Here is a 17,756-nt window from a genome sequence, read left to right on the forward strand (position 1 = left end):
GGGAGTAGCCATTTGGTAAAACAGTTTGGCATTTTCTTACAGAACTAAACATACTCTTATCACACAATTCAGCAATCAGACTTTTAGGTATTTACTCTAAGGAGTTGAAAACTGATGTCCACAAAAAAACCTGCACACCAACATATATACAGATTTCTTCATAGGTGTAATCCTTGTAACTCAGATATTCTTCCCAAGGAGAATGGATAAATAAACTATGATGCATCCAGACAATGAAATACTATTCAGCTCAAAAAGGCATAATCTATTTATTGTCCATAGAAACAGCAAAAAGTTGAGTGGTTGCCAGAGGCTAGAAGGGAAGAGGGATGAATAGGTGAAATGGACAGGTAATGGATACGATTTAGATGAGAACAGATACAATTTTTGAGCATTGTTTTAATTGAAATCTACTTAAAGCACACATTTGAACAGAATACAAATCCAGATTCCTTTTCAGGTTAAGACCACGTTCTGTAAAAATAATGTTTTGAAATCCATTTCCAAAATAGTAATTTTTCATTTCCAAAAGAGTATTAAGGCTAAATGGTCTTAAAATGTTACCTTTGGGAAAAAAATTTCACACCACTCTCTACCCTAGCTGTAGTATATGAAGTACATTCTATGTTCTACATCTTTCAGGTTGTGTTGTATTCTCAGAACCCACTGTGAAATTCCAAGAACTGCTTTTATTTTGTCTCAGAAAAAGGTAATTGAGGCAAGTATAAAACTTCTAGATTTAAGTTCTTCTGTGTGTGTCTGTGTGTACCTGTGTGTGTTTGTTGTTTTATTGAAGTATAGTTGGAATGCTGGGCTACGTTGGTTTCAGGTGTACAGCATAGTGATTTGACATGTCTATGTGCTCTGTTACGGAACTGCAAGTGTAATTACCATCTGTCCCCACACAACACCATTATGAAATCCTTGATTATATTCCCTGCGCTGTACCCTTCATCCCTGTGCCTTGTTTTTGTTCATTTTATCTACCTCCCACTCTCCTTTGTGAATTATTCCCATCCTCCCATCCTCTTTCTGTCTGGCCACCACCAGTGTGTTCTCTGTATTCTTGGGTCTTTTTCCATTTCTGCTCTTGGGTTCTTGTTTGTTTGATTGGTTTGTAGATTTCATATATAAATGAAATCATATGGTATCTCCTTTCTTTGTCTGATTTCTTTCACTTAATATTATACTCTCTAGGACCATTTACGTTGTTGCAAATAACAAGATGTCATTTTTTTTGGCTGAGTAATATCCAATATATATAATAAATATAGATGTGTGTGTATCACTACTTTTTAACAGAAGTAGGACCTTATATCTGCTATGAATTTACAAAGTTAATTTGGGTGCTTGAACAAGCAATTTTACTAATTGTTCTCAGCCATATTTCCTGTGGGGAGGCAGGTATAGAATGCTATCCAGAGAACACAGTGACAGAGCAATTAGTGTAATGAGAAAGAAGATATTCAGAGTAGGAAAATAAAAAATAATAAATACTGAATGGTACCCAATATTCTCTATGAAAAATATAGCAAAATTTATTTGCTTTAAAATGTATTAGATTCGATTGTCACAAATATGCCTCAAGTTTCTGACTCTCAGGCTGACTAAATGTAATAGACCATACACAAAGAGAGAGGGGTTGGGATGAGATACAAGTCAGCTCTCCCTCCCTCAGAGACACTTGCATCACCTCAGTTTTTGAGCTGCTTCTGCCCCGCGAAGGCTGCTGCAGCTGATGGGGCTGTAACATGGGCCAGAGCACTCAGCTGCACATTACTGCCCTGGGTCCTCCAACATCTGCCACTGACGCCAACTCAGACACTCTGCGGCGCCTGCTCCCCACTCAAGGAACACATTGGGCAGTGGTGACAGGCCAAACAGAGAGGTTTGTGTTCAGGGCTGAACCACTGTGGGAGGAAACTGTATACCTTGCCCGCAGTAATAAACTCCAGCATCGTCAGCCTCCACTCTGCTGATTCTCAGGGTGAAATCTGTCCCTGACCCGCTGCCACTGAACCTGTCTGACACGCCAGTGAAGCGGTTGGAAACCAAGTAGATCAGAAGCTGTGGAGACTGGCCTGGCTTTTGCAGGTACCAATTCAAATAGGTGTTCCCGTTACTGTGCAGGAGGCTCTGACTGGCCTTGCAGGAGATGGAGGCCGGCTCTCTAGGGCTGACAGACAGGGACGGTGGGGTCTGTGTCATGACAATATCCCCACCGGATCCTAAAATAACGAGAGATAAGTACAAGTTGTGTTAGAAACAGTATAAAACATTTCTATTACTTTGAGTTTTTTATATTTTAGGCTAAATCATATTTTGTGTTTTGTTTTATATTTTAAATGTATTCAATTATCATGGAAAACCCAAGAGAGCAAGACAGAGTGGCTTCTTTCTTCTTTAGTATCTCACTAAAGTACCGTTCTTCGTATCTTTTACTTTCTTCTTAATTTTCACAAGTCTAAAAATTAAATTCTCCTCGTTGGAGGGCAATCTCTCCCATGCACAGAATACACAGGGAGAAAAACAGCACCAGGGGAGCTCACCATCCGCACCCCCATGTCTTTCCTCATCCCCGCCCTGTCCTTACCTGGGATCCAGAGCATCAGCAGCCCCAGGAGCTGAGAAGGGAACCTCATCTTGAGAAGCTGAGCTGAGGAGCCCTAGTAAGTAAAGACAAGCCTAGAGCTGACCTTTATCTCAGACTTTCAAGGGAAGGTCCTCCCCAGGGGACAATATGCAAATCCCCTGGTGGGTGTGGCAGAGTGGAAAGAGGCACAGGCAGGTGCAGGTCCCTCTCCTGCCAGTGTAGTAGCTTAAAAGGTCTTCTGTGCTGGGAGGAAAGCTAACAGAGACAAATTCTTTACTGCCTGAGTAGGAAGGAGGATCGAAGGGTAAAGTCAGGATCTGTGGGAAGACAGTGCTCAGAGTCCTGCCCTTCTGTGAAACCAGCAGAGACGTGAAGGTGTAGTGGCCAGTGTCCATTTCTGGCAGGTGAAAGGCCCTCCTGCTTGGATTCCTGTCTGCTAAGGTCCCAGGGGAAACAGCTGACACTCCCAACTGCAGCTGAGTGGCGGAGGATCTCCAAATCATGGGAAGAACTGGAGATAGTTCTAGGGTCTATGGGGTCTCCTGTTTCCAGGCTGATGGTTTAAGACTGTCTAACAATGATTTAAAATAAACTCACCCTGGGACCCTGTGAATTATGCTCTATGAGAAGATGAAAGTAAAAACACCCTGTCAAGGAGGAAGATTCTCTCACTTACAGGAAGAGAACTAATAATCACATGGAAGAGAATAGGGAAGACGACCGTATTTTATGCTTCATGTAATGAGTATGATTTGTGGTAACCCTTTTTTACTGTCTGGAGTGTATCTTGTCACACTTCTCTCTCCTTCCCCAGATAAAGATAGATCGATTGATTGATCGATCGATAGACACACACACATGCCGTGTGGTATATATGAGACCCTTCATTACAACAGTGACAGAACCTGATGATTCTTCATGTGTCTGCTTGACGTTATCATATTGAGATATTTGTGAGAATTGTGTCAACCTCAAGTTACCTCCCAATTAAAGTCACTGTCCTCAAACAAAATCCTGGAGAAACTGAAAGCATAGAGTTTGTAGTTCTACTGAGTCTCAGGTAATTAAAAGCCAAAGTCATACTGAATTGAAAAATAACTGATAAATACAATTCCAGGTGTGATTACACAGAAAAGCTCAGGCTCTGTATCTCCTAGGATATCTTCCAAGAGTAAGATTTTGTACTGAGAGTGGAATAGCTATTGTGTAAAAATGCTGTGGAGAGCAAATCCTGAACTCTGTGGAGAGTCCCAGGTGCTCACGACAAATTGAGATAGGAGTATAATAGCCCAAGTCCCATAATTTCTTAGGTGTCACTTTATTTACTTTTTCTTATGTTTTCTTCCTTGATCCATGTTATAAGCTAGCCAATGCAATCCTGAATCTTCCTCTTTAAATTTTCAGCCTCAATGTCCACAATAGCCAGACAGTGGAAGGAGTCTAGGTGTCCATCGAATTGAATGAATAAAGAAGCTGTGGTCTGTGTATACAATGGAATATTACTCGGCCATTAGAAATGAGAAATACCCACCATTTGCTTCGAGTTGGATGGAACTGGAGGGTATTATGCTGAGTGAAATAAGTCAAACAGAGAAGGACAAACATTATATGGTCTCATTCATTTGGGGAATATAAAAAATAGTGAAAGGGAATAAAGGGGAAAGGAGAGAAAATGAGAGAAAATATCAGTGAGGGTAACAGAACATGAGAGACTCCTAATTCTGGGAATTGAACAAGGGGTGGTGGAAAGGGAGGTGGGCAGGGGGTGGGGGTGACTGGGTGACGGGCACTGAGAGGGGCACTTGATGGGATGAGCATTGGATGTTATGCTATATGTTGGCAAATTGAACTCCAATTAAAAAAAAATTTCAGTCTTCCTAATGAATCCTATTAGTGAATGAATTCAGAAATATAAACCACAATAATGAAAAATATCAGGACAAAGACAAAAAGGATAATACAAGACATTATTATAAATGTTATGGTGAGTGTCAAAATATTCATAACCCATGTTAAGTGAAGAATCACATTGTGTAACACTATTTCTCAACTGTACTTCAAAAACGAATCACATTACACATTTTTATGTGAAAGCTCAGCGTGGGGAAATATGGCTGCAAATTATTCATCTGTCATGGTTTTTTTTTAACTTACTGTATATCGGTTTTGAAAATATTTTTCCAAATTATTCTTTAGAATGTTTGAATTTGGAATATTACTATTTGCTACAGAAATTAACATGAAAACTTAAAAAGTCTTTTCTGCTTGGTTGCCTGTCTCATAAATTTTAAAAATTATCTAAAATTTCTCGAAAATGCAAAATCTTAGAAAGATTATTTCTTGACAGTAATGGCTTTGAAATTTTCCAGTATGACCTGTACACTGAACAAGGAGTATTCTTAGTTCCAAACAGCAATCTGCGTCTCTACATGTTTACACTCTATTTTGTACCCTGGACAATAAAACTGACCCCAGCAAAGCTGGACGCTACAACTTCACAGAAAGAATAGCATTTGTAAGGGGTGGAAGCAGAAACTCTGTGAGGTCCAGGTGGGGAACAGGGCTCTAGAGGTCTCTAATCTAAGCACCATCAACTGAATTAGCAAGGAGTTTTGCAGGTGGATTTTATGGCACTGTTGTCTCTGTGCGAAAGGCTGTTCATCTGGGTCCATAAAAGTGGAGGTCAGTGTGTGATTTGTGTACCTTGAGAAGATTCTCTTTTTGGTGCAACTGTGAACCCATTATCCTGGGATCAGAGTGTGTGGGATAGGAAGTGTGATGCTGTTATACATTCTGTAGACTTTGACCTATAAATTTTATCAAACCAGATGCTCAAACTATGGTGCTTTGGTGAAGATGAGACAAACACAGAACCTTGTTTCCTGACTAACCTAAATGGAAGTTCTTTCTGATAAAAGGCGAGCTTTTTTTTTTTTTAAATTTTTTTATTGGGACTCAATTTGCCGTCAGATAGCATATCACCCAGTTCTCATCCTATCAAGTCCCCCCTCAGTGCCCGTCACCCAGTCACCCCATCCCCCTGCCCACATCCCCTCCCACTACCTCTTGTTCGTTTCCCAGAGTTAAAGTCTCTCGTGTTCTGTCACCATCACTGATATTTCCCACTCATTTTCTCTCTCTTCCCCTCCATCCCTTTCACTATTTTTTATATTCCCCAAATGAATGAGACCATATAATGTTTGTCCTCTGAATGACTTATTTCACTCAGCATAACACCCTCCAGTTCCATCCCTGTTGAAGCAAATGGTGGGTATTTGTCGTTTCTTTTTTTTTTTAATTTTTATTTATTTATTTATTTATGATAGTCACAGAGAGAGAGAGAGAGAGAGAGAGAGACAGAGACACAGGCAGAGGGAGAAGCAGGCTCCATGCACCGGGAGCCCGACGTGGGATTCGATCCCGGGTCTCCTGGATCGCGCCCTGGGCCAAAGGCAGGCGCCAAACCGCTGCGCCACCCAGGGATCCCTATTTGTCCTTTCTAATGGCTGAGTAATATTCCATTGTATACATAGACCACAGCTTCTTTATCCATTCATCTTTCAATGGACACCTAGGGGCGAGCTTTTTTTTTTTGTAGGAGAACTGAGATCAAGACATCCAGCAGAGGGAGCATCCCCAGCTTCAGTTCTGTTGAGTAGATTCTTGGGACTTGTGATTGAAATGGGTCACCTTTTCTAAATATTTGTAAATGGTCACCACTGGGGGATAATCTGTACAGATAAATAACCTGATTCATACACCTGTGAATGTGTTGATCTTCTGACTTTACAAGTTACTTCTCAACCATTGGGCTTCAACGATCTAGATATTCCAAAGCCCTGTTCTCTATTTATGAGTGTTCTCATCAGGGAGGAGAGGAAGCATTTTTCGCTCAGGCCCCAATCCTTGAGTTCCTTAGGGAAAAAAAGGAGGCCAAATTTTCTTGATGAATCTGTGACAAAACATCAGTGTCCTTCATGTGAGACCTGGCCTTCCCTTCAATCAATGAGCTTGAGACTTTAACTGGCTTAGGTCTAGGACCTGAATCAGAAGCAGTGACTTTAGGCTTCAGCTCCCCTGACCTAGAGTTTTGCAGTTACAGAGACAAAATATACACTAAGAGTCTGCACATTGACTTAATTTCTACTAATATGTGCTTAAGCATCTACTGCCACAGATGCCTCTTTCTGACAACATTCTGTCCTTGTATATTGTGGAAATTGTACACCTTCTGCCTATGAAAGTTAGTATGACAAGCTGGTCTGTGCTACTCACTGACATCCCTGGTTCCAAGCATCATTCCCTGGAAAGCAGATTCATGTGTAAGGTAGCATGGGGACAGTGGTTGAGGAATGTTCTTGAGATCAGCGTCTCTAAAGCAAGATTGGGCACATGAGGGAGTTGAGCAGGGATGCAGGACAACCAAAGCCTAAGCCGATCCCCCAGAGGGACCCAGAACTGGTAGGTCTCCAGAGAGGATACAAATTGGGGCACATGGGCCAGGCCCTTATGCAGGATTTTATCTTTTACCCCCTGCTGTACCTTTATTCATTCTTGATCCACCTTCAGAGAAGCTGACTTTTCATAATTGTTCCTAATTTCTCCACAGATATCCCCAGTTTGTTTTATTTTTGCTCTTTCTTGAAAGTATGAAGAGTCTATAACTTTATTTTTGCCGTTACTCTAGAAATGTGTTTTATATTAGAGAAAGTTTTTACCTTTGTTACAGGAGAGAAAGAGATGTTTCTCTTGTTTCAGGGAAGATTTCAACCTTGGGGCTATATCCATCCCATGTGGGTATTTAAGGAGAATGCCAAAACGCCTGTAGACTGTGGAGGTGTCACCACTCTTGCAGAGACTGGGTACAAAGAACCACCCGGTAGAGGAGAGGCTCCGGTCCATATAAGCCAGGTGGCTGTCCCTGACCAGATGTGTTGACGACCCCATATGCAATTTCATGATGGAGTTTCCCAAGGACCACAGCCTCTTGGGTGTGGGTCTGTTCCCAGTTGGCTTTCATGTCCATACTTCATCCTCCACAGCAGCTGCCTGCAGCTCTTCAAGGTGGCCTGGAGGCCCGAGGTTGAGAAGGACTAGCCCATCAGGGTCTCCTTGTCTGATGGGAGAGATGAAGGGACCGCTCCCAATACCATTTTTAGGAAGGGGTTCCCAGGCTTCCCTCCACATGTGTGATGCTTTGCTAGAGGAGCTCACAGAACTGAGAGAAACACCTATTTATGTTTACCAGTTTATTCAAGGATATGATCAAGATACAGATGAAGAGCTAGATGGAGATACATAGGGTGAGGTCTGGGAGGGTCCTGTGTACAGCAGCTTCTGTCCTTGTGGAGATGGAGTGCATCTCTTTCTCTCTGTGGATTGTTCATCTGTGTGGAAGCTCTCTAAACCTTGCACTCTTGAGACTCGTGGAGGCTTGCTTACCTAGACATGATCGATTATTATCTATGTGTCAAGCTCCTCTCCCCTTACTGGATGGGAAATGGGGCAGCAAATTCCATGGTTCTAATCATGGCTTGGTCTTTCTGGTGACCAGTGCCCATCCTGGAGCCCATTCAGGGGCAATCTCACAGAATGAAAGATTCTCTAGAGCTTTTATCTCCTAGGAAATTATAAGCGTTTTAGGAGCTCTGTCAGGGGCTGGGAGCAGAGACCACTCTCTATATTTTCTCGTATGTCACAGACATAAATCAGAAATTCTGGAGGACCACCATTGTTTCAGAGGCTGGGGGAATTCAAGCAGGTTCTAAAGCCTTGCATCCTATCTAACTGCCACTCTGACCTCTAGGGTCTCCTGTGGGTTCAAGGACAGTGGACACGATGTGGATTTCTTCCCAGCCTGGACGTCAGCCTGATATGGCTGCAAGTGTTCCTATCTGCAGCACTGACCCTTGTCCCACAGAGCTGCAGTTCTCACACAAACCTCCTCTGAGGGTGATTAGCTGCCCTAGGCTGACTCCCCAGATTTTGGAGGCAATGCTCTGATTTTATGAAGATGGGGGTTTTTATTAGAATTACATGTTCAAGCACTTTTCTATGTTTTCCTTGAAGATTAGAGCCAATATACTTGGTTTCCTCCCTTTATATTTCTCTCCAAAGCAAGGTTCCAGGTCATTTTCCAGACTGCTGTTTCCTTATTTCCCAGTGGATACTCCCTGATGATTCTCATAAAGTACTGATGTGGAAGGCTCCTAGATTGTGGCTTTTAAATTTTCTTTTGTTTCATTTTACAGTGACCTAATCATTGTATAATGGAGGGGTTTGGAAATTAATGCTCTTAGGATTGTTTCCATGATCAGAAGAAAAGAGAATGAGAGCGAGATATGCTTTCCTGGATCTGATCTTCCTACCCTGTACTCATATCTCAATATTTTCTTCTGTAAGTTTAAAGTCGTGTTTTGAAAAGTGAGTTTCATGTATGAAGTAAGACAATCAAACTCATTTTTCCCCATACGGGGGTGACACATTGTCCCCAAATTATTTAAGTAGTTAATTCTTTCTCCAGAACACACACACACAAACACACACTCACACACACACACACAGACAGAAACATCTGAACTGAAATGACCACTAAAATCGATCCAAATGGTACACCACAGTTTGACTCAACAGAATGACACAACAAAGGTTCTCCTCTGAGCAGTTCCATGACACTTAGGAAGGAGGCAAAATGTTCCTCTCCACATCAAGATAAATGGTCAGTTGTCAGGAGCCTGAAGAACAACTCAGATGTATCTGTAGTTTCCTCAGAGTGATGAAAAAGAACAGTACCAGTGAACATCATCTGAGCAGAAGGAGAGCAGGATGCGTATGTGGAATGAAGAGGTAAAGAAAAGATTTTGGAGGAGCAGACAGGCCAAGAGAAAAGTACATTTCTACCTGAAACTCTAGTATTTTGCTGTCAAGACCAGACTGGAACAATGCCTGAAGCTGCAAAATACCTGAGCTTTGCTCTCTCTTTCAATGCTGGATGGAGGAGAAAACAAGCAGAGATGGAAGGGAGAGAGCAAGTGGTTGAGGGAAAGACTATACTCTGTGTTAAGCAATCTAGCTGATTGATCATTAGGAGGATTTAGAAAGAATGTGGAGAAAACCTTGAACACCTGAAATTGTCCACAGTCTTTACTCTCTCTTCCACTCTTATCCCAGCAACTAAGTTCTCAAGGATTCATTAATCACAACCTATGAGCACACTCAGGCTCAATTCTTGGTGGTGCTGGGGGAAGGTAATGATGCAATGTACGCGGATAGTTGGGGAGAAATGAAGACGAACTCAAGTCTATAACATTTTGATAAATAAAAAATTTGGTTGATCAAACACATAAAAATAAATAATGTCCAAGGAAATGACATTTCAGTGAAGGGCTATGTTTACTGAGAATAGCCAACGAGAAGGGGCAGCAATCCACAATGCTACAAGGTTTTACAGAAGTCGCTTCTACTGTAAGGTGGTCCAGCCACCAGTCCTTGATTTTCCATATATCTCAATGATTTTTGCAGTGTTTAATCTGCAGCCTCTAGAGTTATGTATGTGTCAAGATCTCAGTGTGTAAAGTGGCAGCAGAACCCTTCAAGTCCTCCCGCCCTCCGGGCCTGAAAGAAAGGGACTAGCAGGATCTCCTTGTGTCAGAAAAGCAGGAAGAATTTTTATTGCAAAGAACAAAATTTCAGTAGCAGTAGAGTTGGAGGATAAGCAGTAGGGGTGTAGTGGGGAAGTCTTCCAGGTCCTAATTCTAAGCAAGTGTTTGTAATGCCTTTGTCCTTGGACCTCTGTGAGGTCAAATATAATCTGTCATACCTTCTTTAAGAATGTTTTTAAAAACAAAAAATAATAGAAAACCATAGGAATAGTAAGGAGACTAATTATATTCAAATATGAATATCAAAACACTTAAAAACTGTGACATAGTAATGTATTCTTTATTAATGCATGAAATAAAAGGTCCAGTTGCAAAAATAAAATTACTGTGTGTACAGACATTATCCAGTGTATAAGGAGACAAGTCACAGACTGGTAGAAAATATTTGCAAAAACACCTATGACAAAGGCTGTTACCTAAAATTTACAAAGAACACTTAAAACTCAACAATAAGAAATAATCCAGGGATCCCTGGGTGGCGCAGCGGTTTGGCGCCTGCCTTTGGCCCAGGGCGCGATCCTGGAGACCCGCGATCGAATCCCACGTCGGGCTCCCGGTGCATGGAGCCTGCTTCTCCCTCTGCCTGTGTCTCTGCTTCTCTCTCTCTCTCTGTGACTATCATGAATAAATAAAAAAATTAAAAAAAAAAGAAATAATCCAATAAAAATGAGCAAAGATCTGAACAGACACCTCATCAGAAAGGAGAAGACAGATATGAAACAAGACACAGAAAAGATGTTCCAACATTGTGTGTTGTTAAGGAAATACAAATCAGAGATGCTATTCCACACTTATTGTTGTGGCCAAAATCTAGAACACAGCTCCAGATGCAGGTGAGCATGTTGAGGGACTCGAACAGGCATTCCCTGCTGCTGGAAATGCAAAAAGGGAGCAGCCATTTGGTCAAACAGTTTGGCATTTTCTTACAGAACTAAACATACTCTTATCACACAATTCAGCAATCAGACTTTTCGATTTATCCTATGGAGTTGAAAACTGATGTCTACAGAAAAACCTGCACACCAACATATATACAGATTTCTTCATAAGTATAATCCTTGTTGTATCTCAGATATTCTTCCGAAGGAGAATGGATAAATAAACTATGATGCATCCAGACAATGAAAACTATTCAGCTCAAAAAGGCATAATCTACTGTCCATGGAAACAGCAAAATGTTGAGCGGTTGCCAGGGGCTAGAGGGGAAGAGGGATGAATAGGTGAAATGGACAGGTAATGGACATGACTTTAGATGAGGACAGATATATTTGATCATTGTTTTAATTGAGATCTACTCAAAGCACACATTTGAACAGAATATAAATTCAGATTCCTTTACAGGTATGACCATATTCGGTAAAAAATAATGTATTTGGTTAGTACTTTAACACTTTTTGCAAAATAGTACCAAATTTATCATTTCCAAAATAGTATTTAGGCGAAATGGCTTTAAAATGTTACTTTTGGGAAAAAATCTCACACCACTCTCTACCCAACATGTGGTATATGAACTACATTGTATGTTCTACATCTTTTTTTTTAATTTTTATTTATGATAGTCAGAGAGAGAGAGAGAGAGAGAGAGGGGCAGAGACAGAAGCAGGCTCCATGCACCCGGAGCCTGATGTGGGATACGATCCCAGGTCTTCAGGATCACGCCCTGGGCCAAAGGCAGGCTCCAAACCGTTGCGCCACCCAGGGATCCCTGTATGCTCTACATCTTAAGGTGTGTTGTATTTCAGAATCCTCTGTGAAATTCCAATAACTGCTTTTATTTTGTCTCAGAAAAAGATAGTTGAGAGAAGTATAAAATTTCTAGATTTAAGTTCTTTTGTGTGTTTGTGCACACAAAAGACACACCTCTGTGTGTGTGTGTGTGTGTGTGTGTGTGTGTGTATGTCGTTGTTTTATTGAAGTATAGTTGGAACACTGGGCTACGTTGGTTTCAGGTGTACAGCATAGCGATTTGACATGTCTATGCGCTATGTTATGTCACTGCAACTGTAATTACCATCTGTCCCCATACAACGCTATTATGAAATCCTTGATTATATTCCCTGCGCTGTACCCTTCATCCCTGTGCCTTGTTTTTGTTCATTCCATATACCTCCCACTCTCCTTCGTGAATTATTCCCATCCTCCCATCCTCTTTCTGTCTGGCCACCACCAGTGTGTTCTCTGTATTCATGGGTCTTTTTCCATTTCTGTTCTGGGTTTCTTGTTTGTTTGATTGGTTTGTAGATTCCACATATAAATGAAATCATATGGTATCTGTCTTTCTTGTCTGACTGTTTTCACTTAACATTAGACTCTCTAGGACCATTTACGTTGTTGCAAAAACAAGTTAATTTGGGTGCTTGAACAAAAAAATTTACTAATTGTTCTTAGTCATATTTTCTGTGGGGAGGCAGGTAGAGAATGCTATCCAGAGAACACAGTAACAGAGCAATTAGTTAACTGAGAAAGAAGAAATTCAGAGAGTGGGAAAATAAAAAATAATAAATTCTGAAATATACCCAATATTCTCCTATAAAAATATAGCAAAATTTATTTGCTTTAAAATGTATTCGACTTGGATTGTCACAAATATGCCTCAATTTACTGACTCTCAGGCTGACTAAATGTAATAACCAAACACAAGGAGAGAGGGGTGGGGATGAGATACAAGTGAGCTCTCCCTCCAGCCTGTTGCTCAGAGAGCACTTGCATCACCTCCGTTCTTGAGCTGCTTCTGCCCCGTGAAGGCTGCTGCAGCTGATGGGGCTGTAACATGGTCCAGAGCTCTCAGCTGCACATTACTGCCCTGGGTTCTCCAACATCTGCCACTGACGCCAACTCAGACACTCTGCGGCGCCTGCTCCCCACTCAAGGAACACATTGGGCAGTGATGACAGGCCAAACAGAGAGGTTTGTGTTCAGGGCTGAACCACTGTGGGAGGATCTTGTGTACCTTGCCCGCAGTAATAAACTCCAGCATCATCAGCCTCCACTCTGCTGATTCTCAGGGTGAAATCTGTCCCTGACCCGCTGCCACTGAACCTGTCTGGGACCCCAGGGTCTCTGTTGGAGACCTTATAGATCAAACGCTGTGGAGACTGGCCTGGCTTCTGTCGGAACCAATACAAATAGGTGTTCCCATTACTGTGCAGGAGGCTCTGACTGGCCTTGCAGGAGATGGAGGCCGGCTCTCCAGGGCTGACGGACAGGGACAGTGGGGTCTGTGTCATGACAATATCCCCAGTGGATCCTAAAATTATGAGAGATAAGTACAAGTTGTGTTAGAAACAGTTTAAGACATTTCAATCATTTTGGGTTTTGTATATTTTAGGCTAAATCATATTTTGATTTTGATTTATATTTTAAATCTATTCAATTATCATGGAAAACCCAAGATAGCAAGACAGAGTGACTTCTTTCTTCCTTAGCATCTCACTAAAGTACTGTTCATCAAATATTTTATATTCTTCTTAATTCTCACAGTCTAAAAATTAAATTCCCCCTGTTGGAGGGCAATCTGTCCCATGCACAGAATACACAGGGAGAGAAACAGCACCAGGGGAGCTCACCATCCACGCCCCCATGTCTTTCCTCATCCCCCCGCTGTCCTTACCTGGGATCCAGAGCATCAGCAGCCCCAGGAGCTGAGAAGGGAACCTCATCTTGAGAAGCTGAGCTGAGGAGCCCTAGTAAGTAAAGACAAGCCTAGAGCTGACCTTTATCTCAGACTTTCAAGGGAAGGTCCTCCCCAGGGGACAATATGCAAATCCCCTGGTGGGTGTGGTAGAGTGGAAAGAGGCACAGGCAGGTGCAGGTCCCTCTTCTGCCAGTGTAGTAGCTTAAAAGGTCTTCTGTGCTGGGAGGAAAGCTAACAGAGACAAATTCTTTACTGCCTGAGTAGGAAGAAGGATCTAATTGAGAAAGTCAAGATCTGTGGGAAGACAGTGCTCAGAGTCCTGCCCTTCTGTGAAACCAGCAGAGATGTGAAGGTGTAGTGGCCAGTGTCCATTTCTGGAAGGTGAATGGCCCTCCTGGTGGATTCCTGTCTGCAGGAAGGTCCCGGGGGAAACAGCTGACACTCCCAATTGCAGCTGAGTGGCAGAGGATCTCCAAATCACGGGAAGAACTGGAGATGTTCTAGAGTCTATGGGGTCTCCTGTTTCCAGGCTGATGGTTTAAGACTGTTTAATAATGATTTAAAATAAAATCACCCTGGGACCTTCTGAATTATGCTCTATGAGAAGTTGAAAGCAAAAAACCTGCCAAGTAGGAAGATTCTCTCACTTACAGGAAGAGAACTAAGAGTCACATGGTAGAGAATATGAAAGAAGACAGACAGAATTTTAGGCTTCAGGTAATGAGTATGATTTGTGGTAACCCCTTTTTTACAGTTTGGAGTGTATCCTGTCATATTTCTCTCCATTCCTCAGATAAAGATAGATAGATCTATTGATTGATTGACAGACACACACATGTCATGTGTTATATATGAGACCCTTCAGTACAATAGAGACATACTGATGATTCTTCATGTGTCTGCTTGAGGTTATGTCATATTGAGTCATTCATGAAAATTGTGTCAACTTCAAATTACCTCCCAACTAAAGTCACTGTCCTCAAACAAAATCCTGGAGAAACTGAAGCATAGAGTTTATAGTTCTTTGAATCTCAGGTAATTAAAAGCCAAAGTCATACTGAATTGAAAAATAACTGATAAATACAATTCCAGGTGTGATTACGCAGAAAAGCTCAGGCTCTGTATCTCCTAGGAAATCTTCCAAGAGTAAGATTTTGTACTGAGAGTGGAATAGCTATTGTGTAAAAATGCTATGGAGAGCAAATCCTGAACTCTGCGGAGAGTCAGTTGCTCAGTTGCTCATGACAAATTGAGATAATAGTAATACTCTTGAGTAAGAGTATAATAGCCCAAATACCATAATTTCTTACTTGTCACTTTATTTTCTTTTTCTTATGTTTTCTTTCCTTGATGTTATAAGTTAGCCAAAGCAATCCTCATTCTTCCTCTTGAAAATTCCAGCCTCCCTAATGAACGCTGCTAGTGAATGAATTCAGAAAGACAAGCACAATAATGAAAAATGTCAGTATGAAGACAAAAAGGAAAATATAAGACAATATTATAAATGTTAAGGTGAGTGTCAAAATATTCATAACCCATGTTAAATAAAGAAACACATTATTTAACACTATTTGTCAACTAACTGTACTACAAAAAAAATCAAATACACATTTTTTATGTGAAAGCTCAGTGTGTAGTAATATGGTGCAAATTATTCATCTGTCATGGTTTTTATTTTATTGGATATCAGTTTTGAAATGTTTTTTTTTCAAAATTATTCTTTAGAATGTTTGAATTTGGAATATTACTATTTGCTGCAAAACTTAACATGAAAACTTAAAAGGTTTTTTTCTGCTTGGTTGCTTGCCTCATAATTTCTTAAAATTATCTAAAATATCTCGAAAATGCAAAATCTTAGAAAGATTATTTCTTGACAGTAAAGGCTTTGAAATTTTCCAGTATGACCTGTACACTGAACAAGGAGTATTCTTAGTTCCAAACAGGAATCCGCGTCTCTACATGTTTATACTCTATTTTGTACTCTGGACAATAAAACTGACCCCAGCAAAGCTGGACGCTACAACTTCACAGAAAGAATAACATTTGTAAGGGATGTAAGCAGAAACTCTGTGAGGTCCAGGTGGGGAACAGGGCTCTAGAGGTCTCTAATCTAAGCACCATCAACTGAATTAGCAAGGAGTTTTGCAGGTGGATTTTATGGCACTGTTGTCTCTGTGCGAGAGGCTATTCATCTGGGTCCATAAAAGTGGAAGTCAGTGTGTGATTTGTGTACCTTGAGAAGATTCTCTTTTTGGTGCAACTGTGAGCCCATTATTCTGGGGTCAGAGTGTGTGGGGCGGGAAGTGTGATGCTGTTATACATTCTGTAGACTTTGACCTATAATTTTTATCAAGCCAGACAGGTCAAACTACAGAGCTTTGGTGAAGATGAGACAAACACAGAAGCCTGTGTCCTGACTATTGCAGATGGGAGTTCTTTCTGATAAAAGGCGAGCTTGTTTTTTTTTTTTTTTTCAGTTTTTAAATTGGAATTCAATATTCCAACATAGAGCCTATCACCTAGTTTTCGTCCTGTCAAGTGCCCCCCTCAGTGCCCATCACCCAGTCACCCCATCCCCCCGCCCACCTCCCCTCCCACTACCCCTTGTTCATTTCCCAGAGTTAGGAGTCTCTCATGTTGTGTCATCTTCACTGATATTTCCCACTCATTTTCTCTCTTTTCCCCTCCATCCCTTTCACTATTTTTTATTTTCCCCCAAAGAATGAGACCATATAATGTTTGTCCTTCTCGGATTGATTTATTTCACTCAGTATAACACCCTCCAGTTCCATCCATGTTGAAGCAAATGGTAGGTATTTGTTCTTTCTAATGGCTGAGTAATATTCCATTGTATACATAGACCACATCTTCTTTATCCATTCATCTTTTGATGGACACCGAGGCTCCTTCCACAGTTTGGCTATTGTGGACATTGCTGCTAGAAACAATGGGGGGCAGGTGTCCCGGTGTTTCACTGCACCTGTATCTTTGGGGTAAATCCCCAGGAGTGCAATTGCTGGGTCGTAGGGCAAATCTGTTTTTAACTCTTTGAGGAACCTCCACACAGTTTTCCAGAGTGGCTGCACCCGTTCACATTCCCACCAACAGTACTGGAGGGTGCCCCTTTCTCCACATCCTCTCCAACATTTGTTGTTTCCTGTCTTGTTAATTTTCCCCATTCTCACTGGTGTAAGGTGGTATCTCATTGTGGTTTTGATTTGTATTTCCCTGATGGCAAGTGATGAGGAGCATTTTCTCATGTGCATGTTGGCCATGTCTATGGCTTCCTCTGTGAGATTTCTGTTCATGTCTTTTGCCCATTTCATGATTGGATTGTTTGTTTCTTTGCTGTTGAGTTTAATAAGTCTTTTATAGATCTTGGATACTAGCCCTTAATCTGATATATCATTTGCAAATATCTTCTCCAATTCTGTAGGTTGTCTTGTAGTTTTTTTAAAAAGATTTATTTATTCATGAGAGACCCACAGAGAGACAGAGGCAGAGACACAGGCAGAGGGAGAAGCAGGCTATCTGCGGGGAGCCCGATGTGGGACTTCCCGGGTCTCTAGGATCACACCCCGGGTGATGGCGTTGCTAAACCGCTAAGCCACCAGGGCTGCCCTGTCTTGTAGTTTTGTTGACAGTTTCTTTTACTGTACAGAAGCTTTTTATCTTGATGAAGTCCCAATAATTCATTTTTTGTTTTTGTTTCCTTTGCCTTCGTGGATGTATCTTGCAAGAAGTTGCTGTGGCCAAGTTCAAAAAGGGTGTTGCCTGTGTTCTCCTCTAGGATTTTGATGGAATCTTGTCTCCCATTTAGATCTTTCATCCATTTTGAGTTTATCTTTGTGTATCGTGTAAGTGAATG

At 41.4% G+C, this 17,756-nt stretch overlaps 1 long non-coding RNA gene and 2 gene segments (V, D, J or C); 2 read left to right on the plus strand and 1 right to left on the minus strand.

The window, feature by feature from the left end:
• Window positions 1-1,206, plus strand: part of LOC144280819 (immunoglobulin kappa variable 3-11-like) — a 76,538-nt gene extending 75,332 nt beyond the window's left edge. The window contains exon 6 of the V gene segment in view: window positions 643-1,206.
• The window catches only part of LOC144280817 (immunoglobulin kappa variable 2-29-like), a 51,029-nt gene extending 48,315 nt beyond the window's left edge, over window positions 1-2,714 (minus strand). Inside the window, 2 exon segments of the V gene segment in view lie at window positions 1,932-2,228; window positions 2,594-2,714. Of these exon segments, the coding sequence occupies window positions 1,932-2,228; window positions 2,594-2,642 (346 nt within the window).
• An 11,424-nt stretch (window positions 2,715-14,138) lies between these two features.
• On the plus strand, window positions 14,139-16,663 carry LOC144324649 (uncharacterized). The gene is made up of 3 exons (XR_013390082.1): window positions 14,139-14,605; window positions 15,290-15,400; window positions 16,247-16,663. It is a non-coding gene; the product is annotated as an uncharacterized LOC144324649 (long non-coding RNA).
• The last annotated feature ends 1,093 nt before the right edge of the window (window positions 16,664-17,756 follow it).

This window comes from Canis aureus, chromosome 12, assembly GCF_053574225.1.
Source record: "Canis aureus isolate CA01 chromosome 12, VMU_Caureus_v.1.0, whole genome shotgun sequence".
NCBI classification, from domain to species: Eukaryota; Metazoa; Chordata; class Mammalia; order Carnivora; family Canidae; genus Canis; species Canis aureus.